This window comes from Rhinopithecus bieti, unplaced genomic scaffold (genome assembly GCF_001698545.2).
Source record: "Rhinopithecus bieti isolate Rb0 unplaced genomic scaffold, ASM169854v2 scaffold_68835, whole genome shotgun sequence".
Classification (NCBI taxonomy): Eukaryota; Metazoa; Chordata; class Mammalia; order Primates; family Cercopithecidae; genus Rhinopithecus; species Rhinopithecus bieti.
This window is the reverse complement of record NW_016826102.1, coordinates 305142-316292: the sequence shown is the minus strand read 5'-3', so window position 1 is coordinate 316292 and position 11151 is coordinate 305142. Positions and strand designations below refer to the sequence as shown.

The 11151-nt window shown below is 34.3% G+C and overlaps 1 protein-coding gene across 1 annotated transcript in view; it reads right to left on the bottom strand.

The window, feature by feature from the left end:
• Positions 1–10294: 10294 nt before the first annotated feature.
• The window catches only part of LOC108522835 (uncharacterized protein C4orf22-like), a gene marked incomplete at its 5' end in the record, with an annotated part of 281587 nt that continues 280730 nt past the window's right edge, over positions 10295–11151 (bottom strand). Inside the window, one exon of the mRNA XM_017863276.1 lies at positions 10295–10372. Within this exon, the coding sequence (XP_017718765.1) occupies positions 10334–10372 (39 nt within the window). The remainder of the gene's footprint in view (positions 10373–11151) is intronic.

The window sequence follows — 11151 nt, the reverse complement described above, 5'->3', positions numbered from 1 at the left end:
CTATGATCATGCCTGTGCATTCCAGCCTAAGCAATTGAGTCAGACCCATTCCCTCGTCTCAAAAAGCTTAGAATAATGAATATTGAATTGCACAAATTATTAACTCAGTGCAATACAGAAGGTGGATCTGTGGACATGCTTAGAGTTATGTGTTTATTTTAATTTCTGACTGCATTTTGCCTCCAAATAATCATTCATTTAGAACAGAAAATTTTACAGTAGATTAATGAAAACTAAAACACAGTTTTAGTTACCCTAAAGACTGAAGAAAGGAAGAAAGCCCAAGAACCATAAACACACTATCCAGACATTGGAGCAACAGAGTTTACAGAAAATTCCATGAGAAATCTTCATTGACCAATAAATACCACCAAAATATCTGCTCTGAGTAAAAATCCCAGGTGCCTTTATCTTGAGGGCATAAAAATAACTGAATACACTTTAACTATCTTGAACACAGGCAATTAAAAAGACATATCAAGATTTTTAAAACATAAATTCAATAATGTACTGCAATTATTGAACATATTAATCTTTAAGATTTAAGGAATTGCCCATTATTCCCCAGTACTGCAATATCATGGAGCTTTTTAACAGGTTAGCCATAATTTGGGCAGATTGTATAACCCAAATGTCATAACTGCACAGCAAGCATCTGAAATAAAATCAGCTCAGTGCATTAGTTCTTTCCCACCACTGTGTGTGTGTGTGTGTATATATATATATATATATATATACACATACATATATATACATACATATATACACACATACATATATACATACATATATATACACACACACATGCATACCCATATATATAAACACACATTATAGATGTATGAACAAATAGGACACAAACTTGATGGCAGTAAATAATTGTATAGAACACTCATATGAAATGTCCAGCAAGACAAGACTACTACACTATTGTTTAACAATAATAACATCTTAGATTATGAAAATTTTTTCAATATCAATATAAGAATTTAGTATTTCAAGTGATAGACAATGGTTTTGGTGAAAACATTTTTAAAATGCATTCTATGCTTCAAACACACTTTAATGTAAAATGAAGTTTTTCTTGATACTATCGTTTTATTATATAAAGCATTGTATCCTTGTATTACATTCAAAACAAATATAAATGGAAGTGCTAATTTTTTTTATGCACATTACTTACTCATCTTTCTGTCCCTCTGAGGTATGTATTTGGGGACCACTGATATGGACAATGAGAAGACATTATGATTTTTGAGCAGAAGAATGGCATTGACAGATGAATGTGCTATAGCATTCACCTTGGGTAGAGAATAAATTTGCGTAGATGACATTATAGATCAGCAGGGAGGCCATTTGTAATTTTTAAAATTTTTTCCTCCATACATAATCCAGCTGAGTAAAAATGAAGCCCTGGACTACAACAGAGGGATGCAGAAAAGGAGACCGATGGCAAAGGAAACATCACTAAAAATGGAGAGGTGAGGAGGAGATGGCTTTAGGACATCTCCTATGTGCCTTACCTGAACCACCAGACAGTAACTCTGCCGTTAGTCAAAATGTGGGACAGAAAGAGGAGGTTTTGGATAAGTGTGAAAAACCATGCATTCATTTTTATGTATATCTGACATACAAGTGTGCATACAGCTGAATACAGAGGTTTGGACCTGAGAAAAGAGATGTAGAATGGAAACTATCACTTCACAGTTTTAAGCAGACAACAAAGGCAGGGTACATTGTCTCTAAATTGACAGGAGAAATACAAGAGGAGAGACTCTACTTCTTTTATTAACAACTTTCATAGATTAGCTTACTATACTACCCGACTCCCCATGTGGAAAACATGGAGCATGAATACGCAATTCCAAGGCAATAAGGCATAGGTAAGTCAACTCTGCACTGGAGGCAAGTCAGATTTGGGAACTCAAGTTTATTTGTATGCTGCTGGGGAGAACTTTCCTAGGATATCTCATCAGAGAAAACTCTGGACACCAAAACAAGGAGGGCTAAGCATCAGAGAGGAATGAGGGAGCACTAGAAGCAGCACAGAGACATGAGAAGTCATTAGTCAACACAGTGTGAGAAAATGACCAGGAAGGGAACCAGGACTTGAGGGTTCATATGATGCATTCAATGTGTTTTGACCATTCTTGTATTCACTGTAAACATTTTTGTGATTGTTAAAGTTAGTTATTAAAACATTTCAATATCCTATTCAAACAAAGCCTATTCACAATGCATATACAAGATATAAGGAATACTGTAAAACAACCCTGTGTGACCAGCACCGACTTAGACATTCCCAGTCCAGTTGTTGCTCCCTATTTAACCTCCCTGATTACACCCGCTTCCCTCTATCCCAAAGGTAACTACTACCCTGAAATTTATGTTTTTCATTTCTTACTTTTCTCTATAATTTTGCCAAATATATAAATACATATTTTATAAAATAGTGTTCATAAGCATTTTTAACTTAGTGAAATTTTACCTCATGCAGCAACGCCACTTGATGAAATTTTACCACATGTAGAGCCTGAATGAAATATTCTGGCAACATTAAAGTTCTACAACGAATAACAATGGTATTTCATCATCTAAAATGTGCAGTGTCACTTCTAATGGGAAACATTTATTGTCACCCCTGTAGTCAGCTTCAAGTTCTCATCAGATAAAAGTTTTGTTGTGACAATTGCAGCCTAACTTTTCATCTTACTGAGAATTGTTTCTTCTGTATTTTCAAAATCAACCAAATTTGCCATTTTGAGGAGAGTATGTCCTGGTTCCTGATTGTCAAAGTAATATCTTCATTTGGAAAAAAAAATAATTAACCCCAAGACATTTTCAACTTACCCTTACAACTCAAATGATTCTTCTAATTCATAAACATGTGAACTCTTCACATAGGCTCTTTGACTTTGCCCCAAATGATTAGAATGATATATGGTAAACTGACATTTCAAAGTTTACCTGTGTGATTTTGTGTCTTCTGTGCCATTTACTATAGTCCACCACAGACGTACAAACATATATACACATACACATATATGCACGCACACGCGCACACACACACACACACATACCTAACAGCTTAGAAAAAAGAAAGTGAGATTCGCCTGGGCACGGTGGCTCATTCTTGTAATTCCAGCACTTTGGGAGGCTCAGGCAGGAGGATTATTTGTGCTCAGGAATTCAAGACCAGCCTGGGCAACAGGGCAAGACCCTGTATCTACAAAATTTGAAAAATTAGCTAGGTGTGGTGGCGCACAACTCTAGTCCCAGCTACTTGAGGGGTTAGATGGGAGGATCACTTAAACCCAGGAGGTCGAGGCTTCAGTGAGCTGAAATCGTGCCACTGCACTCCAGCCTGTGTGACACAGAGATACTCAGTCTCAAAAAAAGAAGAAAGAAGAAGAAAGAAGAAGAAGAAGAAGAAGAAGAAGAAGAAGAAGAAGAAGGAGAAGGAGAAGGAGAAGGAGAAGGAGAAGGAGAAGGAGAAGGAGAAGGAGAAGAAGAAGTGGAGAAAAGGAGAGGGAAAGAAAGAAGAAAGAGAAGGAAGGAAGGGGGAGAGAGAGAGAGAGAGAGAGAGAGAGAGAGAGAGAGAGAGAGAGAGAGAGAGAGAGAAAGAAAGATTCTTTGATTCAGCTCACTGAAGTGTAAGTATCTGCATTTCAAAATCCCATAAACAAAATATCAAAGCAAGTAAAGAGGAGAAAAATATTTGCAACCTAAATGGCAAAAGGCAACTATATAAATTAACAGAAAAGTACATTAATATAAAATTTACAAAAATATACAAATCGCTAATAATCGTAAACAATGTTAAACCTTAAAAAATGTTTTTTAAATTTTTTTTTGTTTCCATGGGTTATTGGAGAACAGGTGGTATTTGGTTACTTTAGTTCTTTAGTAGTGATTTGTGAAATTTTGGTGTACCTATCACCCAAGCAGGATACAGTGCACCCAGTTTGTAGTCTTATATCCCTCACCCACTTCCCATCCTTTCCCCCGAGTCCCAAAGTCCACTATGTTATTCTTATGCATTTGCATCCTCACAGTTTAGCTCTAAATAATTTAAAAACACACACAAAAAAACAAAGATACTACTCAGGATGGGGAAGTTTAGAGAAAGCAGCATACAAATTGGAAAGCTAATTCATACTATGAATCAAAAGCTTTAAGATGCACAAGGCTTATTTACCTAACCCTAGCCCTGTACTGTACTTTTAAGAGATGGGTAGAGACATTTAGGTCTCAGGTAGTTCGTCCCCATGGTTACATTAGAGACTCTTTTTTTAAAAATTTAATTTAATTTTATTATTATTATACTTTAAGTTCTAGGGTACATGTGCATAACGTGCAGGTTTGTTACATATGTATACTTGTGCCATGTTGGTGTGCTGCACCCATCAACTCGTCAGCACCCATCAACTCGTCATTTACATCAGGTATAACTCCGAGTGGAATCCCTACCCCCCACCCCCACCCCATGATAGGCCCCGGTGTGTGATGTTCCTCTTCCTGAGTCCAAGGGTGGATCTCATTTGTTCAGTTCCCACCTATGAGCCGAGAACATGCCGGTGTTTGGTTTTCTGTTCTTGCCATAGTTTGCTGAGAATGATGGTTTCCAGCTGCATCCATGTCCCTACAAAGGACAAAACTATCCTTTTTTATGGCTGCATAGTATTCCATGTGTTATATGTGCCACATTTCTTATCAGTCTGTCACTTGATGGACATTTGGGTTGATTCCTAAGTCTTTGCTATTGTGATAGTGCCGCAATAAAACATAGCGTGTGCATGTTCCTTTATAGCAGCATGATTTATAATCCTTTGGGTATTACCCATACCAGCAATGGATGGCTGGGTCATATGGTATTTCTAGGTCTAGATCCTTGAGGAATCGCCATACTGTTAGAGACTCTTTAAAAAGTTTAAGTGCCAGTAATCTGTGGTCAAATAAAATCTGACACATCAAATAGGATAACCTTTGTGTAAGTCATTAAGATCATGTTCTGGAAAAATAATTTTGAATATTAAAAGATGCTAAGAGATATGCTAAAATAAAGAACTGAAGAAAAAATGATGTATCAATATAATTTTATGAGACTATGATTTGTAAATGTAGTTTACATAGTTTTTTTGTATATATAAAGTTATATCCGACAAAGTACTTTCTGGATAGTAGGATAAAAATATTTTAATTGATGTTTTTACATTTATTAATTTAAAATGTCATTTTAAAATTGTGTTTCTCATGCACAAAAATTTAATTCCCAAATATGGATGTTTGAATTCGTGCAAATTCATTACAAATATTTGACTTTCTAACATATTTTAGATAATTCTACATATTAAACATATTCATATTTTCTTCTGCTATATGCATTTTACAAAAACTTCTGTATGATTGACTATTTTGTCACTATTTTGCATATTTAACAAAGTAAGTCTAACTTCTCAACTGAAAGCCAGTAGAGCATTGAAAAAAAAAATAATAAAACGGTACTCCCTTCTATTAATCATGTACAAATGAATGTCACTTTAAGAAGAACATTTTCTTTACTTAATTTATGAGAAAACTCCCTACACCTAAGGAATACATTTCACTAAAGGTAACATAAAACGAGACATGACAACAATTTGGAATCCTTCAAAATTATTTAAAATCCAATTTTGTTGTCCTTTTAACAACAAACAATTTTTTTTTGGGGAAAAAAGCAACATTTTCTTTTATAACAAAAAAAGTTAACTTTAATTTTGCCTTTCATTTTATTTAGGAATGACACAATTTTTGAACTAAAAGTTTTTTAATTAATTTTTTTACTTTAGTAAGTTCTTTCAGATAACCAATTTAATGATGCAATTTATGATAAATAAATGTCAACTAATGAAATAAAAGGAATAAATATTTCTTATTAAATTTTATTAATTTTGGAATTTCTTTTTAAAATCACAGAACTCCCAGAAAAATGAAATAAATTGTTTCATTAAGTTCATGAGTCATTTGCATTACACCCTTTCAATATAGCTATCTCCGCTTCTAGTCCTCTTCTCAGACTTCAAACAAAGCCCTCTAAGTAGCCCAAACATGTGTATACTTCAAATGGAATGAAGTGTCATCTCATCTATGAAGAAGCTTCCCCAATAAGCAGAACCGTCATTATTTCACAGGTCTCCTATAACACTTTATACCTATCTTACAGATGTTCCATAATTAATCATTTCTAGACTCAAGACTCAGTACCTTAAAATAACCAACTTACTTAAAATTTCCAACACTTTGCCTTTCGGGTAGCTCCCTTCTTCTCCCTGACCCTCAGTTTTCTTCCCTCTGTTAATACTTTCTCTGCGCTCCTCCTATCGCCCTTTGTTAGTCCAGTTCCCTCACTCTGAAACGAACCTTTCCCTCTAGCTGTATAACCAGAACTGCTTATTTTAAGCTGTGGTTTAAACCACACTTTCTACGGTGAAGTCTCTCATATCTCTTAGTGGAGAAGTAACTCACTATCCATCTAATCTCCTTTGTGTCAATTTGATGTTGTCCACTGTTGTTTCTTGAAAGCTTGCACGAGTTTTAACCATTTTTGGTACATCCTAAAATGGAGAATTTGAAACATCTTCTGATAAACACTTTTCATATGGAACTTTTATAGATCCCAATATTATTAAAATATGCTTTAGAATTTTTTGGTTGGGCTTGCATTCATAATTCCTAACTTAAATTAATTGTTAATCAGAGTTAAAATAATGAGTCTGTTGTGAAAGATATTCGAAATGAGAAAATCTGAGTAACTTTTGCTATCTCATCTATCAGCTGTATATTTTTACTTATTTCTCAATTTTCTTTGGGTAGTATAATATTAAGAAAATCATGTTTCATACAAGGAAATTGCAAATAGTAATTGATTTTAACACCTTGTCTTTATATCAGGATTTTTCAATTACATTGTCCCAGAACCATGAAAGAAGAGTGAAATGAACTCTCACAGTTGAACTACAGTAGAAATCCTCTTAATCTGACACAGCCAGACTGTCATTAGTGAGTTTGTTAAAGGAACAGTTAAAGAGAGGATCACACAAAGCATAATTTTTAATGTAAAACATACAAATGTCCAAGTAGTTACCATTTTAAAACCATAAATAAGGTCTTTTCTGGGCGAGTGACTGCTCCTCAGAGTTTCTTATAATCTTTCTTATACAAGTTACCTTCAACGCATCATTTATAAATTACAGTATCAATTTCTGGAAAGCATAGCAGGGACTTAAAGGTACTTTTTAAGTGACTTGCTCATGAAAATCATCTAGATGTTGATTCTCACTCCAATAATGTGGAATTATTTTTCCACACCTAATTTAACCACAATTTTAGCCAAAACTTTCCAAAACATTAACTAACTTTTCTTGAAAACTCTTTTTTTTTTTTTTTTGAGACAGAGTCTCACTTTGTCACCCAGGTTGGAGTGCAGTTGCACGATCTCAGTTTACTTCAACCCCCACCTCCTGGGTTCAAGCGATTCTCTTGCCTCAGCCTCCCAGATAGCTGGAACTGCAGGTGTGTGCTGCCACACCTAGCTAATTTTTAGTAGAGATGGGGTTTCACCATGTTGGGCAGGCTGGTCTCAAACTCCTGACCTCAGGTGATCTGCCCACCTTGGGCTCCCAAAGTGCTGGGATTAGAGGCATGAGCCACTGTGCCCAGCCTAGAAATATTTCTTTTTGCTCTCACATTTCATCAGCTTTTATGACATTTGATTCGATTACATGAATAATTAAATATTAAATTTAGTAGTAAATAAAAATAATAACTAGCATAAACATGTTTGGAAACAAATGTGAATGACTCTTAATTAGCATACATCACAATTTAAAAAGGCAGAGTGCATAGGCTGCAAGCAGTATCCCACTAAGTGTGAGCATTTATTCAAGTGTAGGCATCGGTCAGTGGGTTTCAGTGAAAATGGATCATTTCGTTGTCTAGTGAGTCACTAGGCACAGATTCAGAGACTTTCTATAATACTAATTATTTAGCAATATTTGGATGCCACATCTTAAATACAAAATGCGGAGAAAATGAATGCCTATGAAATCTATTTAGGATATCACCTTACTACTTGCCATTAAAACATTACTTGATATTGTTTAAATGACTACAATGACAAGAGCATGCACTAAACAGATGTGTCTGAGACTTGACTAATGTTTGATTGAGCTCCATGAAGTATGCTGAAATCTTCCATTAATTAATTTAATAAATATTTATTGACTCCCAAAACATGTAACCCACAGTGCTATGTTCTGGGAGTATAATGGTTAAAAGATTCATTCCATTTTAGAACTGATGTTTTGGAGTGGCAGTCTCCAAACTATTTGTTAACATATTGCTACCAGTAAAAATACTTGAGGATTATCTATATCTAAATCTATATCTATATCTATCTACATGTACATCTATATCCATTTATCTATTTAAAATACACACACACACACACACACACACACACACACACACACTCAAAGAATTGGAAAACCTAGTCCAAACCTAGTTTCCAGCATATTTTTCTAACTTATATATTTTAAAACTATACTGCCAGATTGAAGAACATGTTCTAAAACTGAATTATTAATCTGTTTGTCATTTATATCACTTTATTAGCACAACTAAATATGGTATATCTTTTGGGAGGAGAAGTAAAAAGAGTAGAGAGAAAGAGAAGCAACAGGAGAAGGTAGATAAGGGAAGGTAGAAAGAATAAACTATCAAGATTTCTTATGTTTTCTCATGTCTAGGATTGAGAGAAGACAATGGATTCTATAAATAAGAATCATTGTGCATTTTTTAGGAATGAATGTGATACATGACCTTGTTTTCTGATAAATTTTAAAATTTTGGATTGCTTTTATTCTAACCTTTTAAAGATACTTAAAATTAAACTGGCTTATACAAGATAATTAATACAGAATTTATAAACATGAAACTGAGAATAAAGCTTCTATTGGAATTAATTGTAGTACTCTTGTTCTGCACAGTAGATCCATTGTAATTAGCTGATTAGAAATTAGGGTAATATGACTCTAGCAATCATCAATTTAAATTGGATACAGGAGGCCAGCACTGGTGGATACTGTTCAGTGACAGTAAAACCATAGACAAAGAATTTCCAGGCTGACAAAATATCACATCTGGGCAAAGCATGCCTGCTCCTTTCTTTTTCTTTTATTTAACAAATATTGCACGGGACGAAGGAATGTCAAGGCTAAACTCTCTAGTACAGATGCAGAACACATGCATTTGTACCAGCTCAAAGCAAGATGACAGACACTGGAGACACTGTTGTGGCTTGGCAGTTAAAATTGTTCATTTCCATTAACTTGTGGTTCAAAGATACTATCACATTTAGGGAAGGGAAGGATATTGCCTTTTTGGTGACTGGTGTCTTAAAAGCTAAGTCTTAAAAACTAACAGTAGAAAGAACCACATATTTCAAGATTATGCTAAATGTCAAATTTTTCAAACTGAGAGAAATTCAGTCAGGGCAAAACACAAGTTCTAAACAAAAATTCTTTGCAGATAGATCTACCAAGCACTTTTCCCAATTTTACTTGATATTGTTTGTGAGAAGAGGTACAATAAGCACTTGACCTTATAAGTCATAAAGACCTTGGAAAATATGCTATGTAAGAGAAAGAACAACACATGATAGGGGCCAAACATTTCTTCCCAACCTCAAAAATATTCCAAGAGACAGGAAGCTATTTAAACTACCTGAAGTTCTATCAGTTCTTCCTTTATTTTCCTGTTTATTTTGCATTGGAAGTTAGATGGTACGCAACATAAGCATCTTAAATTATAAATATAGCTAACTTTTCTTGAACACTGAATGTGCTAGTCACTGTCCTAAGGTAAATATCTGTGTGTTTATGTGTATGTGTATGTGTGTGTGTGGATAACTTGACATAGATACAAATGGATACACATATATATGTGTGTATTTGTGTATCAAATCTGTGAATATAGATATTTTATTGTATTTTATTCTCCCAACATCCTCAAGAGGTAGATTAGGTTAATATTTTCCATTTAAAAAAGAAAAAACTAAGGCTAAAAGAAGGTAGGTAGACAGAGCTTGGTACTGTATACCTCTAAAACCTATGATTCTCAACTGCAATGCTATACTCCATGCAAGTTTTGACTTAAATACAGATATACACACAGAATCTCGATAATTTGTCAAATGACCTGCTGGTATTTCACCTGACTTTTATTCCTCTTTATTATATATAGAGTTTATACCATTCCAGTCCCTAAAGTCAGCAAAAATTGCTTCTAGTTAGTATCAATTCCTGCAGCCTTCACTGTATCCCAAGATCAGACCCTGAAAAAAAGGAAAAAATTAAAAAGAGGATCCCAAATATTTAACAATAATATTCTTTGATGATTCCCAGTATTTGCTTTGTCTAGATAATAGAAAACATGACAAGGAAGTAGGAGGAAGTTGGCAAGTATATATACAAATAAATAACCAGTTTTTTCATCTTAAATGTAAAGGTCAAACTATGCACTCATCTTTACACTAATCCTTCTACAGATCTCAATGTTTGTGTATTTCTCTTATGCTTATAATATCAATGCTAAAACGATAAATTTTAAGAAATATTGATAAACTTGAATTTTATGAAAGTCCATCTATTTATTTATTGAACAAATATTTATGAAGTATCAATATACTTGGTTTTAAATACTTGACATACAACACTGGAAAAAAAACAGCTGAAAATTCTGCTAGAATGCAGAGATGTTCATCAAATCATACAAACAAAATGTCAACTTTTTTAATCTTTATTTTTCATTTTTTTAAAAATTATTATTATACTTTTAAATTCTAGGGTACATGTGCATAACGTGCAGGTTTGTTACATATGTATACTTGTGCCATGTTGGTGTGCTGCACCCATCAACTTGTCAGCACCCATCAACTCACCATTTACATCAGGTATAACTCCCAATGCAATCCCTCCCTGCTCACCCCTCCCCATGATAGGCCCCGGTGTGTGATGTTCCCCTTCCCGAGTCCAAGTGATCTCATTGTTCAGTTCCCACCTATGAGTGAGAACATGCGGTGTTTGGTTTTCTGTTCTTGTGATAGTTTGCTAT